The sequence below is a fragment of the Dendrobates tinctorius genome, unplaced genomic scaffold, assembly GCF_039654945.1.
Source record: "Dendrobates tinctorius isolate UK_male_01 unplaced genomic scaffold, ASM3965494v1 ptg000251l, whole genome shotgun sequence".
NCBI classification, from domain to species: Eukaryota; Metazoa; Chordata; class Amphibia; order Anura; family Dendrobatidae; genus Dendrobates; species Dendrobates tinctorius.
In genome coordinates, this window is record NW_027361918.1 from 9,770,218 (window position 1) to 9,791,125 (window position 20,908).

The following is a 20,908-nucleotide window of genomic DNA, read 5'->3' on the forward strand; positions in this document are numbered from 1 at the left end:
TGACCTGCGGATTTAGTAAAATCCGCAGGAGGATCCGCCCTGTGTGCACATAGCCTAATTGAACATGGATTTTACGTCAGTGTGGATAAAATCACCTTTTGCCGAATGGGCCAATGTAAGAGATGGGGCTCGGATTACACATTGTGCGCCCGTTCACAGCCACATCCTCCAACGCTTCTCTTTCAGGTGATTACTCTGGCCAGTGAGCTCCTTACCCAGGACTAATGACTAGGAAGATGCTGTGGAGTGGGACCACCCGATCCAATGGCTCCTTGCTAGTCATAACTGTGGGACCACTACCTAAGGAACGTCCCATGAACATTATCAATGTCTGGTGAGAAGATGCTCCAGTCTGGAACCACCCACGAATAATCCTGCAGAACCTGCCGCCCACTCCTTACCAGCCCCCATCACGTTCCCCGTAAAGCATCAAGACCCCCATAGCAATGCTCGCCTAACACAGAATTGTATCAGATGTTTCCATGACCCAAGGGTCAGTTCATGCCTTCTGGCTGTGAGTCTGCGTCTCCTGAGGGCAGTGTCTACCAGAATACAATCCCCTGGCCTGAGACGAGCCCCATCTTCATAAACGTCACCACTCCGCTGGGAGGGACGTTTCCCCATCAGTGGTGGTCATACTCAGGATAACAAGTGCTGCAGGTCCCAAGATCTCTGCCGTCGCTCACAATGAATCTGCCCCGGTCACGAGATGGACGCACAGCTCTGATCACAGACGAGCCAAGACCAGGACAGACTCCTGGTGAAGTGCAGCAATTAGAGCGCATGGAAAGCAAAAGCCACCGACAACTGCAAAACCTCATTATCTGGTGGCGTGCTCCTGACGGAGGCGCCGCCATCTCCCACCACATCCCACTCCCCATATAAACTGCGCTGACGGCCGACGGGTCATGGACACAACGTCCAGCGTTTATTCATCTACAGCAAGAAAACATCAAATCTAGAAAATATCTGTACAATAGAGGAAGTGTGTGCCAAGGCGGCGGGCTCTCCTCCACAGCCAAGGGGGTGGGGCCTCCTAAAGAACAGCCGACCTAAAGAGAGAAGAGACTTTATTAGTGAATACACAGGCGGCCATACTGCCCCAACATAAAGACCCACCCAGGTGGGGAGAAGTCCTGGACGCTATTACAAGCCCACATCCAGCGATTGTTCTCAGGCCTCAGCCCCCATCCTGCCCGAAGGGCGACACCATCACACCCAAGAAAGGTGCTGACAACTACACACCGTCACTGCCTGCTGCCCAGAGCCCCTCCCCCACTTACACATTACTCCTGCTTCTTTGGATTATTGACTGCGACATAGTGGTAGAGAACGACCAGGAGGAAGAGCGACACCCCCAGCATGTTAGCGAAGATGGCGAGCTGCACGTCCGTGATCATCCTGCAGAGGGAGACAAGAGCGAGGATACGGCAGTCATATCCAGAGCTGCATCACCCGTACACCGCTCCACTGCACCTATAACCCCCAAACATACGCCGCTCTGCTCCACTGCGCCTATAACACCCCAGCATACACCGCTCCACTGCGCCTATAACACTCCAGCATACACCGCTCCACTGCGCCTATAACACCCCAGCATACACCGCTCCACTGCGCCTATAACACCCCAGCATACACCGCTCCACTGCGCCTATAACACCCCAGCATACACAGCTCCACTGCGCCTATAACACCCCAGCATACACCGCTCCACTGCGCCTATAACACCCCAGCATACACCGCTCCACTGCGCCTATAACATCCCAGCATACACCGCTCTGCTCCTCCTATAACACCCCAGCATACACCGCTCTGCTCCTATAACACCCCAGCATACACCGCTCCACTGCGCCTATAACATCCCAGCATACACCGCTCTGCTCCTCCTATAACACCCCAGCATACACCGCTCTGCTCCTATAACACCCCAGCATACACCGCTCCACTGCGCCTATAACATCCCAGCATACACCGCTCTGCTCCTCCTATAACACCCCAGCATACACCGCTCCACTGCACCTATAACATCCCAACATACGCCGCCCTGCTCCTCCTACAACACCCCGGCATATATGTGGAGCAGAGTAGTGTATACTGGGGTGGAATTGGCACAGTACAGCGGTGTAAGCCGGGCTGTTATATGCAGAGCAAAGCGTTGTAAACACCCCAGTATACAAATGTTCTACTCCGCATTTAACACCCCAACTTACACCGATCTGCTCTGCCTGTAATACCTCGGCATATATACTGCCCCCCGTACACGGCTCCCCTCCGCCTGTACCTCCCCCCGTACACGGCTCCCGTCCGCCTGTACCTCCCCCCGTACACCGCTCCCCTCCGCCTGTACCTCCCCCCGTACACGGCTCCCCTCCGCCTGTACCTCCCCCCTCCGCCTGTACCTCCCCCCGTACACCGCTCCCCTCCGCCTGTACCTCCCCCCGTACACCGCTCCCCTCCGCCTGTACCTCCCCCCTCCGCCTGTACCTCCCCCCGTACACGGCTCCCCTCCGCCTGTACCTCCCCCCGTACACCGCTCCCCTCCGCCTGTACCTCCCCCCGTACACCGCTCCCCTCCGCCTGTACCTCCCCCCGTACACCGCTCCCCTCCGCCTGTACCTCCCCCCGTACACCGCTCCCCTCCGCCTGTACCTCCCCCCGTACACCGCTCCCCTCCGCCTGTACCTCCCCCCCGTACACCGCTCCCCTCCGCCTGTACCTCCCCCCCGTACACCGCTCCCCTCCGCCTGTACCTCCCCCCGTACACCGCTCCCCTCCGCCTGTACCTCCCCCCGTACACTGCTCCCCTCCGCCTGTACCTCCCCCCGTACACCGCTCCCCTCCGCCTGTACCTCCCCCCGTACACCGCTCCCCTCCGCCTGTACCTCCCCCCCGTACACCGCTCCCCTCCGCCTGTACCTCCCCCCGTACACCGCTCCCCTCCGCCTGTACCTCCCCCCGTACACCGCTCCCCTCCGCCTGTACCTCCCCCCGTACACCGCTCCCCTCCGCCTGTACCTCCCCCCCGTACACCGCTCCCGTCGCACGGACCCCGGTACCTGTCAGTGAGGTATCTGCCCCTCTGTCTCTCTTGCGGACACGTCACTGTCTCACTCCACTTCCGCTTCCGATGCGAGAGCGGAAACAGGTTACCTATCGCTGGCTCCGCCCATCATTGGCGCCATCTTACTGCTCCCATGCGCAGGGCCGCCATAGAAGAACTGCGCATGCTCCAATGTGAATTCTTCACGTAAACTGCGAGATGCAGCAGTCCTCAATGCAGAGTGTTAGCGCAGCGCCATCTGCCGGCCACCTGCTCTATTCACACTACATCATGTCACCGCTCACAATAAGCCGGAATGGAGCAAAGAAAACCGCTGCACATGAAGCTGGGGGTGACGGAGATCAGTGAGAGCCTCTGCTGTGCTGTCAGCTGATTACAGACCAGAAAATGGCAGGAGAATCCTCCTAGAGCAGCTACACTTCCTCTGGGGCTACTCAGAATCACTGTCCACGACGGCGGCCGAGCGCTGACTACCATTGCCCCCTCATTGCTCCCTCATTATCCCCTCATTGCCCCCTCATTGCTCCCCTCATTGTCCCCTCATTGCTCCCCTCATTGCTCCCCTCATTTCTCCCTCATTATCCCCTCATTGCCCCCTCATTGCTCCCCTCATTGCTCCCCTCGTTGCTCCCTCATTGCCCCCTCATTGCCCCCTCATTGCTCCCCTTATTGCTCCCTCATTGCCCCCTCATTGCTCCCTCATTATCCCCTCATTGCCCCCTCATTGCTCCCCTCATTGCTCCCCTCATTGCCCCCCTCATTGCCCCCTCATTGCTCCCCTCATTGTCCCCTCATTGCTCCCCTCATTGCTCCCCTCATTGCTCCCTCATTGCCCCCTCATTGCTCCCCTTATTGCTCCCTCATTGCCCCCTCATTGCTCCCTCATTATCCCCTCATTGCCCCCTCATTGCTCCCCTCATTGCCCCCTCATTGCTCCCCTCATTGCTCCCCTCATTGCTCCCCTCATTGCCCCCTCATTGCTCCCCTCATTGCCCCCTCATTGCTCCCCTCATTGTCCCCTCATTGCTCCCCTCATTGCTCCCCTCATTGCTCCCTCATTGCCCCCTCATTGCTCCCCTCATTTCTCCCTCATTGCTCCCCTCATTGCTCCCCTCATTGTCCCCTCATTCCTCCCTTATTGCCCCCTCATTGCTCCCCTCATTGTCCCCTCATTCCTCCCTTATTGCCCCCTCATTGCTCCCTCATTATCCCCTCATTGCCCCCTCATTGCTCCCTTCATTGCTCCCCTCATTTCTCCCTTATTGCCCCCTCATTGCTCCCTCATTCCTCCCTTATTGCCCCCTCATTGCTCCCTCATTATCCCCTCATTGCCCCCTCATTGCTCCCTTCATTGCTCCCCTCATTTCTCCCTCATTGCTCCCCTCATTGTCCCCTCATTCCTCCCTTATTGCCCCCTCATTGCTCCCTCATTATCCCCTCATTGCCCCCTCATTGCTCCCTCATTTCTCCCTCATTGCTCCCCTCATTTCTCCCTCATTGCTCCCCTCATTGCCCCCTCATTGCTCCCCTCTTTGCTCCCCTCATTGCCCCCTCTTTGCTCCCCTCATTCATCCCTTATTGCGCCCTCATTGCTCCCTCATTGCTCCCCTCATTCCTCTCTTATTGCCCCCTCATTGCTCCCTCATTATCCCCTCATTGCCCCCTCATTGCTCCCATAATTGCCCCTCATTGCTCCCCTCATTCCTCCCTTATTGCCCCCTCATTGCTCCCTCATTATCCCCTCATTGCTCCCATCATTGCCCCCTCATTGCTTCCCTCATTGCTCCCCTCATTTCTCCCTCATTGTCCCCTCATTGCTCCCCTCATTGCTCCCCTCATTCCTCCCTTATTGCCCCCTCATTGCTCCCCTCATTGCTCCCTCATTGCCCCCTCATTGCTCCCCTCATTTCTCCCTCATTGCTCCCCTCATTTCTCCCTCATTGTCCCCTCATTGCTCCCTCATTGTCCCCTCATTGCTCCCCTCATTGCTCCCTCATTGCCCCCTCATTGCTCCCCTCATTTCTCCCTCATTGCTCCCCTCATTTCTCCCTCATTGCTCCCCTCATTGCCCCCTCATTGCTCCCCTCATTGCTCCCCTCATTGCTCCCCTCATTGCTCCCCTCATTGCCCCCTCTTTACTCCCCTCATTCCTCCCTTATTGCCCCCTCATTGCTCCCTCATTATCCCCTCATTGCCCCCTCATTGCTCCCATAATTGCCCCCTCATTGCCCCCTCATTGCTCCCCTCATTGCCCCCTCATTGCCCCCTCATTGCCCCCTCATTGCCCCCTCATTGTCCCCTCATTGCTCCCTTCATTGCTCCCCTCATTGCTCCCCTCATTGCTCCCTCATTGCCCCCTCATTGCTCCCTTCATTGCTCCCCTCATTTCTCCCTTATTGCCCCCTCATTGCTCCCTCATTCCTCCCTTATTGCCCCCTCATTGCTCCCTCATTATCCCCTCATTGCCCCCTCATTGCCCCCTCATTGCTCCCTTCATTGCTCCCCTCATTTCTCCCTCATTGCTCCCCTCATTGCTCCCCTCATTTCTCCCTCATTGCTCCCCTCATTGCCCCCTCATTGCTCCCCTCATTGCTCCCCTCATTGCCCCCTCTTTGCTCCCCTCATTCATCCCTTATTGCGCCCTCATTGCTCCCCTCATTCCTCTCTTATTGCCCCCTCATTGCTCCCTCATTATCCCCTCATTGCCCCCTCATTGCTCCCATAATTGCCCCTCATTGCTCCCCTCATTCCTCCCTTATTGCCCCCTCATTGCTCCCTCATTATCCCCTCATTGCCCCCTCATTGCTCCCCTCATTTCTCCCTCATTGTCCCCTCATTGTCCCCTCATTGCTCCCCTCATTGCTCCCCTCATTGCTCCCCTCATTCCTCCCTTATTGCCCCCTCATTGCTCCCCTCATTGCTCCCTCATTGCCCCCTCATTGCTCCCCTCATTTCTCCCTCATTGCTCCCCTCATTTCTCCCTCATTGTCCCCTCATTGCTCCCTCATTGTCCCCTCATTGCTCCCCTCATTGCTCCCTCATTGCCCCCTCATTGCTCCCCTCATTTCTCCCTCATTGCTCCCCTCATTTCTCCCTCATTGCTCCCCTCATTGCCCCCTCATTGCTCCCCTCATTGCCCCCTCTTTACTCCCCTCATTCCTCCCTTATTGCCCCCTCATTGCTCCCTCATTATCCCCTCATTGCCCCCTCATTGCTCCCATAATTGCCCCTCATTGCCCCCTCATTGCCCCCTCATTGCTCCCCTCATTGCTCCCCTCATTGCCCCCTCATTGCCCCCTCATTGCCCCCTCATTGTCCCCTCATTGCTCCCTTCATTGCTCCCCTCATTTCTCCCTTATTGCCCCCTCATTGCTCCCCTCATTGCTCCCTCATTGCCCCCTCATTGCTCCCCTCATTTCTCCCTCATTGCTCCCCTCATTTCTCCCTCATTGCTCCCCTCATTGCGCCCTCATTGCTCCCTCATTGCTCCCCTCATTCCCCCTCATTGCTCCCTCATTATCCCCTCATTATCCCCTCATTATCCCCTCATTGCCCCCTCATTGCTCCCATAATTGCCCCTCATTGCTCCCCTCATTGCTCCCCTCATTCCTCCCTTATTGCCCCCTCATTGCTCCCTCATTATCCCCTCATTGCTCCCATCATTGCTCCAATCATTGCTCCCCTCATTGCTCCCCTCATTTCTCCCTCATTGCCCCCTCATTGCCCCCTCATTGCCCCCTCATTGTCCCCTCATTGTCCCCTCATTGCTCCCCTCATTGCTCCCCTCATTCCTCCCTTATTGCCCCCTCATTGCTCCCCTCATTGCTCCCCTCATTTCTCCCTCATTGCTCCCCTCATTCCTCCCTTATTGCCCCCTCATTGCTCCCCTCATTGCCCCCTCATTGCTCCCCTCATTGCCCCCTCTTTGCTCCCCTCATTCCTCCCTTATTGCCCCCTCATTGCTCCCCTCATTGCTCCCTCATTGCCCCCTCATTGCTCCCCTCATTTCTCCCTCATTGCTCCCCTCATTTCTCCCTCATTGTCCCCTCATTGCTCCCTCATTGTCCCCTCATTGCTCCCTCATTGCCCCCTCATTGCTCCCCTCATTTCTCCCTCATTGCTCCCCTCATTGCCCCCTCATTGCTCCCCTCATTGCTCCCCTCATTGCCCCCTCTTTACTCCCCTCATTCCTCCCTTATTGCCCCCTCATTGCTCCCTCATTATCCCCTCATTGCCCCCTCATTGCTCCCATAATTGCCCCTCATTGCCCCCTCATTGCTCCCCTCATTGCCCCCTCATTGCCCCCTCATTGCCCCCTCATTGTCCCCTCATTGCTCCCTTCATTGCTCCCCTCATTTCTCCCTTATTGCCCCCTCATTGTCCCCTCATTGCTCCCCTCATTGCTCCCCTCATTCCTCCCTTATTGCCCCCTCATTGCTCCCCTCATTGCCCCCTCATTGCTCCCCTCATTTCTCCCTCATTTCTCCCTCATTTCTCCCTCATTTCTCCCTCATTGCTCCCCTCATTGCTCCCCTCATTGCTCCCCTCATTGCCCCCTCATTGCTCCCCTCATTGCTCCCCTCATTGCCCCCTCTTTGCTCCCCTCATTCCTCCCTTATTGCCCCCTCATTGCTCCCCTCATTGCTCCCTCATTGCCCCCTCATTGCTCCCCTCATTTCTCCCTCATTGCTCCCCTCATTTCTCCCTCATTGTCCCCTCATTGTCCCCTCATTGCTCCCTCATTGTCCCCTCATTGCTCCCCTCATTGCTCCCTCATTGCCCCCTCATTGCTCCCCTCATTTCTCCCTCATTGCTCCCCTCATTTCTCCCTCATTGCTCCCCTCATTGCCCCCTCATTGCTCCCCTCATTGCTCCCCTCATTGCTCCCCTCATTGCCCCCTCTTTACTCCCCTCATTCCTCCCTTATTGCCCCCTCATTGCTCCCTCATTATCCCCTCATTGCCCCCTCATTGCTCCCCTCATTGCTCCCTCATTGCCCCCTCATTGCTCCCCTCATTTCTCCCTCATTGCTCCCCTCATTTCTCCCTCATTGTCCCCTCATTGCTCCCTCATTGTCCCCTCATTGCTCCCCTCATTGCTCCCTCATTGCCCCCTCATTGCTCCCCTCATTTCTCCCTCATTGCTCCCCTCATTTCTCCCTCATTGCTCCCCTCATTGCCCCCTCATTGCTCCCCTCATTGCTCCCCTCATTGCTCCCCTCATTGCCCCCTCTTTACTCCCCTCATTCCTCCCTTATTGCCCCCTCATTGCTCCCTCATTATCCCCTCATTGCCCCCTCATTGCTCCCATAATTGCCCCTCATTGCCCCCTCATTGCTCCCCTCATTGCCCCCTCATTGCCCCCTCATTGCCCCCTCATTGTCCCCTCATTGCTCCCTTCATTGCTCCCCTCATTTCTCCCTTATTGCCCCCTCATTGCTCCCCTCATTGCTCCCTCATTGCCCCCTCATTGCTCCCCTCATTTCTCCCTCATTGCTCCCCTCATTTCTCCCTCATTGCTCCCCTCATTGCCCCCTCATTGCTCCCCTCATTGCTCCCCTCATTGCCCCCTCTTTGCTCCCCTCATTCCTCCCTTATTGCGCCCTCATTGCTCCCTCATTGCTCCCCTCATTCCCCCTCATTGCTCCCTCATTATCCCCTCATTATCCCCTCATTATCCCCTCATTATCCCCTCATTGCCCCCTCATTGCTCCCATAATTGCCCCTCATTGCTCCCCTCATTGCTCCCCTCATTCCTCCCTTATTGCCCCCTCATTGCTCCCTCATTATCCCCTCATTGCCCCCTCATTGCTCCCATCATTGCTCCCCTCATTGCTCCCCTCATTTCTCCCTCATTGCCCCCTCATTGCCCCCTCATTGTCCCCTCATTGTCCCCTCATTGCTCCCCTCATTGCTCCCCTCATTCCTCCCTTATTGCCCCCTCATTGCTCCCCTCATTGCCCCCTCATTGCTCCCCTCATTTCTCCCTCATTGCTCCCCTCATTTCTCCCTCATTTCTCCCTCATTGCTCCCCTCATTGCTCCCCTCATTGCCCCCTCATTGCTCCCCTCATTGCTCCCCTCATTGCCCCCTCTTTGCTCCCCTCATTCCTCCCTTATTGCCCCCTCATTGCTCCCCTCATTGCTCCCTCATTGCCCCCTCATTCCTCCCTCATTCCTCCCTCATTCCTCCCTCATTGCTCCCTCATTGCTCCCCTCATTGCCCCTCATTGCTCCCTTCATTGCTCCCCTCATTTCTCCCTCATTGCTCCCCTCATTTCTCCCTCATTTCTCCCTCATTGCTCCCCTCATTGCTCCCCTCATTTCTCCCTCATTGCTCCCCTCATTTCTCCCTCATTGCTCCCCTCATTGCCCCCTCATTGCTCCCCTCATTGCTCCCCTCATTTCTCCCTCATTGCCCCCTCTTTGCTCCCCTCATTCCTCCCTTATTGCCCCCTCATTGCTCCCCTCATTGCTCCCTCATTGCCCCCTCATTCCTCCCTCATTCCTCCCTCATTGCTCCCCTCATTGCTCCCCTCATTGCTCCCCTCATTGCTCCCCTCATTGCTCCCCTCAGTGCCCCCTCATTCCTCCCTCATTGCTCCCTCATTGCCCCTCATTGCTCCCCTCATTGCTCCCCTCATTGCTCCCCTCATTGCTCCCCTCATTGCTCCCCTCATTGTCCCCTCATTGTCCCCTCATTGCTCCCCTCATTGCCCCCTCATTCCTCCCTCATTGCCCCCTCTTTGCTCCCCTCATTCCTCCCTCATTGCTCCCATCATTGCCCCCTCATTGCCCCCTCATTGCTCCCCTCATTGCTCCCTCATTGCTCCCTCATTGCCCCCTCATTGCTCCCTCATTCCTCCCTCATTGTTCCCTTCATTGTTCCCTCATTGCTCCCCTCATTGCCCCCTCATTGCTCCCCTCATTGCTCCCTCATTGCTCCCCTCATTTCTCCCTCATTGCGCCCTCATTGCTCCCTCATTGCTCCCCTCATTTCTCCCTCATTGCTCCCCTCATTTCTCCCTCATTGCTCCCTCATTGCTCCCTCATTGCTCCCTCATTCCTCCCCTCATTGCCCCCTCTTTGTTCCCTTCATTGTTCCCTCATTGCTCCCCTCATTGTTCCCTCATTGCTCCCCTCATTGCTCCCTCATTGCCCCCTCATTCCTCCCTCATTGCTCCCTCATTGCTCCCCTCATTGCTCCCCTCATTCCTCCCTCATTGCTCCCCTCATTCCTCCCTCATTGCCCCCTCATTGCCCCCTCATTGTCCCCTCATTGCCCGCTCATTGCTCCCCTCATTGCTCCCGCATTCCCCCTCATTCCTCCCTCATTGCCCCCTCTTTGCTCCCCTCTTTGCTCCCCTCATTGCTCCCATCATTGACCCCTCATTGCTCCCCTCATTCCTCCCTCATTCCTCCCTCATTCCTCCCTCATTCCTCCCTCATTGCCCCCTCATTGTTCCCTTCATTGCTCCCCTCATTGCTCCCCTCATTGCTCCCTCATTGCTCCCCTCTTTGCTCCCCTCTTTGCTCCCCTCATTGCTCCCCTCATTGCCCCTCATCGCTCCCCTCATTGCTCCCCTCATTCCTCCCTCATTGTTCTCTTCATTGCTCCCCTCATTGCACCCTCATTGCCCCCTCATTGCTCCCCTCATTGCCTCCTTATCGCTCCCCTCATTCTTCCCTCATTGCTCCCCTCATTGCTCCCCTCATTGCTCCCTTCATTGCCCCCTCATTGCCCCCTCATTGCTCCCATCATTGCCCCCTCATTGCTCCCTCATTTCTCCCTCATTGCTCCCCTCATTTCTCCCTCATTGTTCCCTCATTCCTCCCTCATTGTTCCCTCATTGTTCCCTCATTGCCCCCTCATTGTTCCCTCATTGCCCCCTCATTGTTCCCTCATTGCCCCCTCATTGTTCCCTCATTGCTCCTTCATTGCTCCCCTCATTGTTCCCTCATTGCTCCCTTCATTGCTCCCTCATTGCTCCCTTCATTTCTCCCCTCATCGCTCCCCTCATCGCTCCCATCATTGCCCCCTCATTGTCCACTCATTGCTCCCCTCATTGTTCCCTTCATTGCTCCTTCATTGCTCCCCTCATTGTTCCCTCATTGCTTCTTCATTGCTCCCCTCATTGTTCCCTCATTGCCCTTTTATCGCTCCCCTCATTAATCCCTCATCGCTCCCCTCATTGCTCCCCTCATCACTCCCCTCATCGCTCCCATCATTGCCCCCTCATTGCTCCCCTCATTGTTCCCTTCATTGCTCCCCTCATTGCCCCCCTCATTGTTCCCTCATTGCAATGAGGGCAATGAGGTGACAATGACGGAGCAAAGAGGGGGCAATGAGGGGAGCAATGAGGGGAGCAATGAGGGGGCAATGATGGGAGCGATGAGGGGAGCGATGAGGGAACAATGAGGGGAGCCATAAGGTGGCAATGAGGGAAGCGAAGAGGGGAGCAATGAGGGAACAATGAGGGGAAAATGAGGGGGCAATGAAGGGAACAATGAGGGGGCAATGAGGGAACAATGAGGGGAGCGATAAGGGGGCAATGAGGGGAGCAATGAGGGAAGCGAAGAGGGGAGCAATGAGGGAACAATGAGGGAGGAATGAGGGAACAATGAGGGGAGCAATGAGGGAGGAAGGAGGGAGCAAAGAGGGGGCAATGAGGGGAGCATTGAAGGAAACAATGAGGGGAACAATGAGGGGAGTGATAAGGGGGCAATGAGGGGAGCAATGAGGGGGCAATGAGGGAAGCGATAAGGGGGCAATGAGGGAGGAATGAGGAAAGCGATAAGCGGCAATGAGGGGGCAATGAAGGGAACAATGAGGGAGGAAGGAGGGAGCAATGAAGGGAACAATGAGGGGAGCAATGAGGGGAGCGATAAGGGGGCAATGAGGGGAGCAATGAGTGGAGGAATGAGGGGGCAATGAGGGTGCAATGAGGGGAGGAATGAGGGAAGCGAAGAGGGAGGAATGAGGGGGCACTGAGGGAAGCGATAAGGGGGCACTGAGGGAAGCGCTAAGGGGGCAATGAGGGAGGAATGAGGGGGGCAATTAGGGGAGCGATAAGGGAACAATGACAATTGCCCCCTTATCACTTCCCTCATTGCTCCCTCATTGCCCCCTTATCGCTTCCCTCATTGCCCCCTCATTGCTCCCCTCATTGCCCCCTTATCACTCCCCTCATTGCTCGCTCATTGCTCCCCTCATTGCCCCCTCATTGCTCCCCTCATTGCCCCCTTATCGCTTCCCTCATTGCTCCCCTCATTGCTACCTCATTGCCCCTCTCATTGCTCCCTCATTGCTCCCCTCATTGCCCCCTCATTGTTCCCTCATTGCCCCCTTATTGCTCCCTCCTTCCTCACCACATTGCTCCCTCATTCATCCCTCTCTGCCCCCTCATTGGTCCCTCATCGCTTCCTTCATTGCTCCCCTCATTTCTCCCTCATTGCTCCCCTCATTCCTCCCTCATTGCCCACTCATTGCTCCCCTCACTGCTCCCTCATTGCTCCCCTCATTGCTCCCCTCATTGCTCCCTCATTGCCCCCTCATTGCTCCCTCATTGCCCCCTCATTGCTCCCCTCATTGCTCCATCATTGCTCCCATCATTGCTCCCCTCATTGCCCCCTCATTGCTCCCCTCATTGTCCCTTCATTGCCCCCTTATTGCTCCCCTCATTGCTCCCCTCATTGCTCCCCTCATTGCCCCCTCATTGCTCCCCTCATTGCCCCCTCATTGCCCCCTCATTTCCCCCTCATTGCCCCCCTCATTGCTCCCCTCACTGCCCTCTCATTGCTCCCTCATCGCTCCCCTTCATTGCTCCCTTATAGCTCCCATCATAGTTCCCTCGTTGCTCCCCTCATTGCTCCCTCATTGCCCCCCTCATTGCCCCCCTCATTGCCCCCCTCATTGCCCCCCTCATTGCCCCCCTCATTGCTGCTCTCATTGCTCCCCTCATTGCCCCCTCATTGCTCCCTCATTACCCCTTCATTGCTCCCTTATCGCTCCCCTCATTGCTCCCTTATAGCTCCCATCATAGTTCCCTCATTGCCCCCTCATTGCTCCCCTCATTGCTCCATCATTGCTCCCATCATTGCTCCCCTCATTGCCCCCTCATTGCTCCCCTCATTGTCCCTTCATTGCCCCCTTATCGCTTCCCTCATTGCTCCCCTCATTGCCCCCTTATCGCTTCCCTCATTGCTCCCCTCATTGCTCCCCTCATTGCCCCCTCATTGCTCCCCTCATTGCCCCATCATTGCCCCCTCATTGCCCCCCTCATTGCTCCCCTCACTGCCCTCTCATTGCTCCCTCATCGCTCCCCTTCATTGCTCCCTTATAGCTCCCATCATAGTTCCCTCATTGCTCCCCTCATTGCTCCCTCATTGCTCCCTCATTGCCCCCCTCATTGCTGCTCTCATTGCTCCCCTCATTGCTGCTCTCATTGCTCCCCTCATTGCTCCCTCATTGTCCCCTCATTACCCCTTCATTGCTCCCTTATCGCTCCCCTCATTGCTCCCTCATTGCCCCCTCATTGCCCCCCTCATTGCTCCCCTCATTGCCCCCCTCATTGCTCCCTCATTCCTCCCCTCATTGCTCCCTTCATTGCCCCCCTCATTGCTCCCCTCATTTCTCCCTCATTGCTCCCCTCTTCGTTCCCCTCATTGCTCCCCTTATTTCTCCCTTAATTGCTTCCCTCATTGCCCCCTAATTGCTCCCCTCATTGCCCCCTCATTGCTCCCCTCATTATTCCCTCATTGCTCCCTTTTCGCTCCCCTCATTGCTCCCTTTTCGCTCCCCTCATTGCTCCCCTCATTGCTCCCTTATCGCTCCCCTTATTGCTCCCTCATTGCTCCCTCATTGCCCCCTCATTTCTCCCCTCATTTCCCCTCATTGCTCCCCTCATTGCCCCCCTTATTGCTCCCTCATTCCTCCCTCATTGCCCTCTCATTGCTCCCTTATCGCTCCCATCATTGTTCCCTCATTGCCCCCTCATTGCTCCCTCATTGCTCCCTTATCCCTCCCCTCATTGCTCCCCCATTGCCCCCTCATTGCTCCCTTCATTGCCCCTTCATTGCCCCCTCATTGCCCCCTCATTGCTCCCCTCATTGCTCCCTTCAGTGCTCCCTCATTGCCCCCTCATTGCCCCCTCATTGCTCCCCTCATTGCTCCCCTCATTGCTCCCCTCACTGCTCCCCTCTTTCCTCCCCTCATTGCTCCCTTCATTGCCCCCTCATTGCTCCCTTCATTGCCCCCCTCATTCCTCCCTGATTGCTCCCCTCATTGCTCCCTCATTGCTCCCCTCTTCGCTCCCCTCATTGCCCCCTCATTGCCCCCTTATCGCTTCCCTCATTGCTCCCCTCATTGCTACCTCATTGCCCCTCTCATTGCTCCCTCATTGCTCCCCTCATTGCCCCCTCATTGTTCCCTCATTGCCCCCTTATTGCTCCCTCCTTCCTCACCACATTGCTCCCTCATTCATCCCTCTCTGCCCCCTCATTGGTCCCTCATCGCTTCCTTCATTGCTCCCCTCATTTCTCCCTCATTGCTCCCCTCATTCCTCCCTCATTGCCCACTCATTGCTCCCCTCACTGCTCCCTCATTGCTCCCCTCATTGCTCCCCTCATTGCTCCCTCATTGCCCCCTCATTGCTCCCCTCATTGCTCCATCATTGCTCCCATCATTGCTCCCCTCATTGCCCCCTCATTGCTCCCCTCATTGTCCCTTCATTGCCCCCTTATCGCTTCCCTCATTGCTCCCCTCATTGCCCCCTTATCGCTTCCCTCATTGCTCCCCTCATTGCTCCCCTCATTGCCCCCTCATTGCTCCCCTCATTGCCCCCTCATTGCCCCCCTCATTGCTCCCCTCACTGCCCTCTCATTGCTCCCTCATCGCTCCCCTTCATTGCTCCCTTATAGCTCCCATCATAGTTCCCTCGTTGCTCCCCTCATTGCTCCCTCATTGCTCCCTCATTGCCCCCTCATTGCTCCCCTCATTGCCCCTCATTGCTCCCCTCATTGCTCCCTCATTGCTCCCTCATTGCCCCTCATTGCTCCCTCATTGCTCCCTCATTGCCCCCTCATTGCCCCTCATTGCTCCCCTCATTGCCCCCTCATTGCCCCCTCATTGCCCCCTCATTGCTCCCTCATTGTTCCCTCATTCCTCCCTCATTCCTCCCTCATTCCTCCCTCATTCCTCCCTCATTGCCCCCTCATTGTTCCCTTCATTGTTCCCTCATTGCTCCCCTCATTGTTCCCTCATTGCTCCCCTCATTGCTCCCTCATTGTTCCCTCATTGCCCCCCTCATTGCCCCCTCATTGCCCCCTCATTGTTCCCTTCTTTGTTCCCTCATTGCTCCCCTCATTGTTCCCTCATTGCTCCCCTCATTCCTCCCTCATTGCTCCCTTCATTGCTCCCCTCATTGCTCGCTCATTGCCCCTCTTTGCTCCTTTTATTGCTCCCTTCATTGCTCCCCTCATTGCTCCCCTCATTGCCACCTCATCGCTCCCCTCATTGCTCCCCTGATTCCTCCCCTCATTCCACCCTCATTCCTCCCTCATTGTTCCCTTCATTGCTCCCCTCATTGCCCCCTCATTGCTCCCCTCATTGCCCCCTTATCGCTCCCCTCATTGTTCCCTCATTGCCCCCTCTTTGCTCCCCTCATTGCTCCCCTCATTGCTCCCTCATTGCCCCTCATTGCTCCCTCATTGCCCCTCATTGCTCCCTCATTGCCCCTCATTGCTTCCCTCATTCCTCCCTCATTGCCCCCTCATTGCTCCCTCATTGCCCCCTCATTGCTTCCCTCATTGCTTCCCTCATTCCTCCCTCATTGCCCCCTCATTCCTCCCTCGTTGCCCCTTTATTGTCCCCTCATTGCCCCCTTATTGTCCCCTCATTGCCCCCTTATTGTCCCCTCATTGCCCCCTCATTGTCCCCTCATTGCCCCCTCATTCCTCCCTCATTGTCCCCTCATTGCTCCCACCATTGCCCCCTCATTGTTCCCTCATTGCCCCCTCATTGCTCCCCTCATTCCTCCCTCATTGCCCCCTCATTGCTCCCCTCATTGCTCCCCTCATTGCTCCCCTCATTGCTCCCCTCATTTCTCCCTCATTGCCCCCTCATTGCCCCCTCATTGCCCCCTCATTGCTCCCCTCATTGCCCCCTCATTGCCCCCTCATTGTTCCCCTCATTTCTCCCTCATTGCTCCCCTCTTTCCTCCCCTCATTCCTACCTCATTGCCCCCTCATTGCTCCCCTCTTTGCTCCCCTCATTCCTCCCTCATTGCCCCCTCATTGCTCCCCTCATTTCTCCCTCATTGCTCCCCTCTTTGCTCCCCTCATTCCTCCCTCATTGCCCCCTCATTTCTCCCTCATTTCTCCCTCATTGCTCCCCTCTTTGCTCCCCTCATTCCTCCCTCATTGCCCCCTCATTGCTCCCCTCTTTTCTCCCCTCATTCCTCCCTCATTTCTCCCTCATTTCTCCCTCATTGCTCCCCTCATTTCTCCCTCATTGCTCCCCTCTTTGCTCCCCTCATTGCCCCCTCATTGCTCCCCTCATTGCTCCCCTCATTGCTCCCCTCATTGCTCCCTCATTGCTCCCCTCATTTCTCCCTCATTGCTCTCCTCTTTGCTTCCCTCATTCCTCCCTTATTGCCCCCTCATTGCTCCCTCATTGCCCCCTCATTCCTCCCTCATTGCTCCCCTCATTGCTCCCCTCATTTCCCCCCTCATTGCTCCCCTCATTGCTCCCCTCATTGCTCCCCTCATTGCTCCCTCATTGCCCCTCATTGCTCCCTCATTGCTCCCCTCATTCCTCCCTCATTGCCCCCTCATTGCTCCCATCATTGCCCCCTCATTGTCCCCTCATTGCCCCCTCATTGCTCCCCTCATTGCTCACTCATTGCCCCCTCATTCCTCCCTCATTGCCCCCTCTTTGCTCCACTCATTCCTCCCTCATATCTCCCTCATTGCTCCCATCATTGCCCCCTCATATCTCCCTCATTGCTCCCATCATTGCCCCCTCATTGCTCCCTCATTGTTCCCTCATTCCTCCCTCATTGCCCCCATCATTGCTCCCTCATTGTTCCCTCATTCCTCCCTCATTCCTCCCCTCATTGCCCCCTCATTGTTCCCTTCATTGTTCCCTCATTGCTCCCCTCATTGTTCCCTCATTGCTCCCCTCATTGCCCCCTCATTGCTCCCCTCATTGCTCCCTCATTCCTCCCTCATTGCTCCCCTCATTGCCCCCTCTTTGTTCCCTTCATTGCTCCCCTCATTGTTCCCTCATTGCTCCCCTCATTGTTCCCTCATTGCTCCCCTCATTGTTCCCTCATTGCTCCCCTCATTGCTCCCCTCATTGCTCCCTCATTGCTCCCCTCATTGCCCCCTCATTCCTCCCTCATTGCCCCCTCATTGCCCCTCATTGCTCCCTCATTGCTCCCCTCATTCCTCCCTCATTGCTCCCCTCATTGCTCCCATCATTGCCCCCTCATTGTCCCCTCATTGCCCGCTCATTGCTCCCCTCATTGCTCCCGCATTGCCCCCTCATTCCTCCCTCATTGCCCCCTCTTTGCTCCCCTCATTGCTCCCCTCATTGCTCCCCTCATTGCTCCCCTCATTGCCCCCTCATTGCCCCCTCATTGTTCCCTTCATTGTTCCCTCATTGCTCCCCTCATTGTTCCCTCATTGCTCCCCTCATTGCTCCCTCATTGTCCCCTCATTGCTCCCTCATTGCTCCCCTTATTGCTCCCCTCTTTGCTCCTTTTATTGCTCCCCTCATCGCTCCCCTCATTGCCCCTCATCGCTCCCCTCATTGCTCCCCTTATTCCTCCCCTCATTCCACCCTCATTCCACCCTCATTCCTCCCTCATTGTTCCCTTCATTGCTCCCCTCATTGCACCCTCATTGCCCCCTCATTGCTCCCCTCATTGCCTCCTTATCACTCCCCTCATTGTTCCCTCATTGCCCCCTCATTGCTCCCCTCATTGCTCCCTTCATTGCTCCCCTCATTGCCCCCTCATTGCCCCCTCATTGCTCCCATCATTATCCACTCATTGCTCCCTCATTTCTCCCTCATTGTTCCCTCATTCCTCCCTCATTGCCCCCCTCATTGTTCCCTCATTGCTCCCCTCATTGTTCCCTCATTGCTCCCTTCATTGCTCCCTCATTGCTCCCTTCATTGCTCCCCTCATCGCTCCCCTCATCGCTCCCATCATTGCCCCCTCATTGTCCCCTCATTGCTCCCCTCATTGTTCCCTTCATTGCTCCTTCATTGCTCCCCTCATTGTTCCCTCATTGCTCCTTCATTGCTCCCCTCATTGTTCCCTCATTGCCCTTTTATCGCTCCCCTTATTGCTCCCTCATCGCTCCCCTCATTGCTCCCCTCATCACTCCCCTCATCGCTCCCATCATTGCCCCCTCATTGCTCCCCTCATTGCTCCCATCATTGCTCCCCTCATTGTTCCCTTCATTGCTCCCCTCATTGCCCCCCTCATTGTTCCCTCATTGTAATGAGGGCAATGAGGGGACAAAGAGGGGGCAAAGAGCGGGCAATGAGCGGGCAATGAGGGGATCAATGAAGGGAACAATGAGGGGATCAATGAGGGGGGCAATGAGGGGAGCAATGAGGGGGCAATGAGGGGGGCAATGAGGGGAGCAATGAGGGGGCAATGAGGGGGCAATGAGGGAACAATGAGGGGGGCAATGAGGGGGCAATGAGGGGAGCAATGAGGGGACAATGAGGGGGCAATGAGGGGAGCAATGAGGGGGGCAATGAGGGAACAATGAGGGGAGCGATAAGGGGGCAATGAAGGGAGCAATGAGGGTGGAATGAGGGGAGCAATGAGGGAAGCGAAGAGGGGAGGAATGAGGGGGCAATGAGGGGAGGAATGAGGGGGCAATGAGGGGACAATGAGGGGAGCAATGAAGGAAACAATGAGGGGAGCAATGAGGGAGGAAGGAGGGAGCAATGAGGGGAGCGATAAGGGGGCAATGAGGGAAGCGATAAGGGGGCAATGAGGGGGCAATGAGGGAGCAAGGAGGGAGGAAGGGAGCAATGAGGGGGCAAAGGGGGCAATGAAGGGAACAATGAGGGAGGGAGCAATGAGGGGAGCAATGAAGGGAACAATGAGGGGAGCAATGAGGGGGCAATGAGGGAACAATGAGGGGAGCGATAAGGGGGCAATGAGGGAGCAATGATGGGGGCAATGAGGGTGCAATGAGGGGAGGAATGAAGGAAGCGAAGAGGGAGGAATGAGGGAGCAATGAGGGGAGCAATGAGGGAAGCGATAAGGGGGCAATGAGGGAGGAATGAGAGAAGCGATAAGGGGGCACTGAGGGAAGCGCTAAGGGGGCAATGAGGGTGCAATGAGGGAGGAATGAGGGGGGCAATTAGGGGAGCGATAAGGGAACAATGACCGGGTAATGGTGGAGCCATGCAGGAGGTGAGCACGTTTTTCGTTTTCTTGCTGTCCCATTATGGCTCAGAGCCGCAGCGGCTGCCGCACCACTGAATATGGCGTCCTGTGAACACTGTGAGGCCTCGCAGATCTGCAGTCATAGAGACAGCGGTTGTACCCCGATGCCGGACCCCTACACGTAACACGGGACATTGCCACGTTACACGTGACACATAGATGGGAGATCACACGTATTACATCACCAAAATCATTTACAGGGGAAAACAAAACTACAATAATGTGGTTGCGTAAGTGTTAGCACCTTCTTATAATTAGAGCTGAGGTTGTGCTCAGAATCAGTCGATCACTTTACCCCACATTGCTCCCTCATCCCTTCCCTCATTGCCCCCTTATTACTTCCCTCATTGCTCCCTCATTGCCCCCTTATCGCTTCCCTCATTGCTCCCCTCATTGCCCCCTTATCGCTTCCCTCATTGCTCCCTCATTGCCCCCTCATTGCTCCCCTCATTGCCCCCTTATCGCTTCCCTCATTGCTCCCTCATTGCCCCCTCATCGCTTCCCTCATTGCCCCCTTATTACTTCCCTCATTGCTCCCTCATTGCCCCCTCATTGCTCCCCTCATTGCCCCCTTATCGCTTCCCTCATTGCTCCCTCATTGCCCCCTCATTGCTCCCCTCATTGTCCCCTCATTGCTCCCTCATTGTCCCCTTATCACTCCCCTCATTGCTCGCTCATTGTCCCCTCATTGCCCCCTTATCGCTTCCCTCATTGCTCCCTCATTGCCCCCTCATTGCTCCCCTCATTGCCCCCTTATCGCTCCCCTCATTGCTCCCCTCATTGCTACCTCATTGCCCCTCTCATTGCTCCCTCCTTCCTCACCACATTGCTCCCTCATTCATCCCTCTCTGCCCCCTCATTGGTCCCTCATCGCTTCCTTCATTGCTCCCCTCATTTCTCCCTCATTGCTCCCCTCATTCCTCCCTCTGCTCCCTCATCGCTCCCCTAATCGCTCCCCTCATTGCTGCCTCATTGCCCACTCATTGCTCCCCTCACTGCTCCCTCATTGCCCCCTCATTGCTCCCTCATTTCTCCCTCATTGCTCCCATCATTGCTCCCCTCATTGCCCCCTCATTGCTCCCCTCATTGTCCCTTCATTGCCCCCTTATTGCTTCCCTCATTGCTTCCCTCATTCCTCCCCTCATTGCTCCCCTCATTGCCCCCTCATTGCTCCCTTCATTGCCCCCCTCATTGCTCCCCTCATTGCCCCCTCATTGCTCCCTCATTGCTCCCTCATTGCTCCCTTATTGCTCCCCTCATTGCTCCCTCATTGCCCCCACATTGCTGCTCTCATTGCTCCCCTCATTGCTCCCCTCATTGCTCCCCTCATTGCTCCCCTCATTGCTCCCTCATTGTCCCCTCATTACCCCTTCA

General features: G+C 56.3%; 1 protein-coding gene across 1 annotated transcript; it reads right to left on the reverse strand.

The window, feature by feature from the left end:
• Positions 1-906: 906 nt before the first annotated feature.
• On the reverse strand, positions 907-3,212 carry OST4 (oligosaccharyltransferase complex subunit 4, non-catalytic). The gene is made up of 3 exons (XM_073557846.1): positions 3,057-3,212; positions 1,284-1,401; positions 907-1,052 (listed from the first exon to the last, which is right to left on the reverse strand). Exon 2 carries the CDS (start codon positions 1,398-1,400, stop codon positions 1,287-1,289), a length of 114 nt encoding a protein of 37 aa, XP_073413947.1. The 5' UTR covers position 1,401; positions 3,057-3,212; the 3' UTR covers positions 907-1,052; positions 1,284-1,286.
• Between the last annotated feature and the right edge of the window lie 17,696 nt (positions 3,213-20,908).

Coding starts and splice junctions, on each gene's coding strand:
- OST4 (XM_073557846.1), bottom strand. CDS start 1,400: ATGATCACGGACGTGCAGCTCGCCATCTTCGCTAACATGCTGGGGGTG.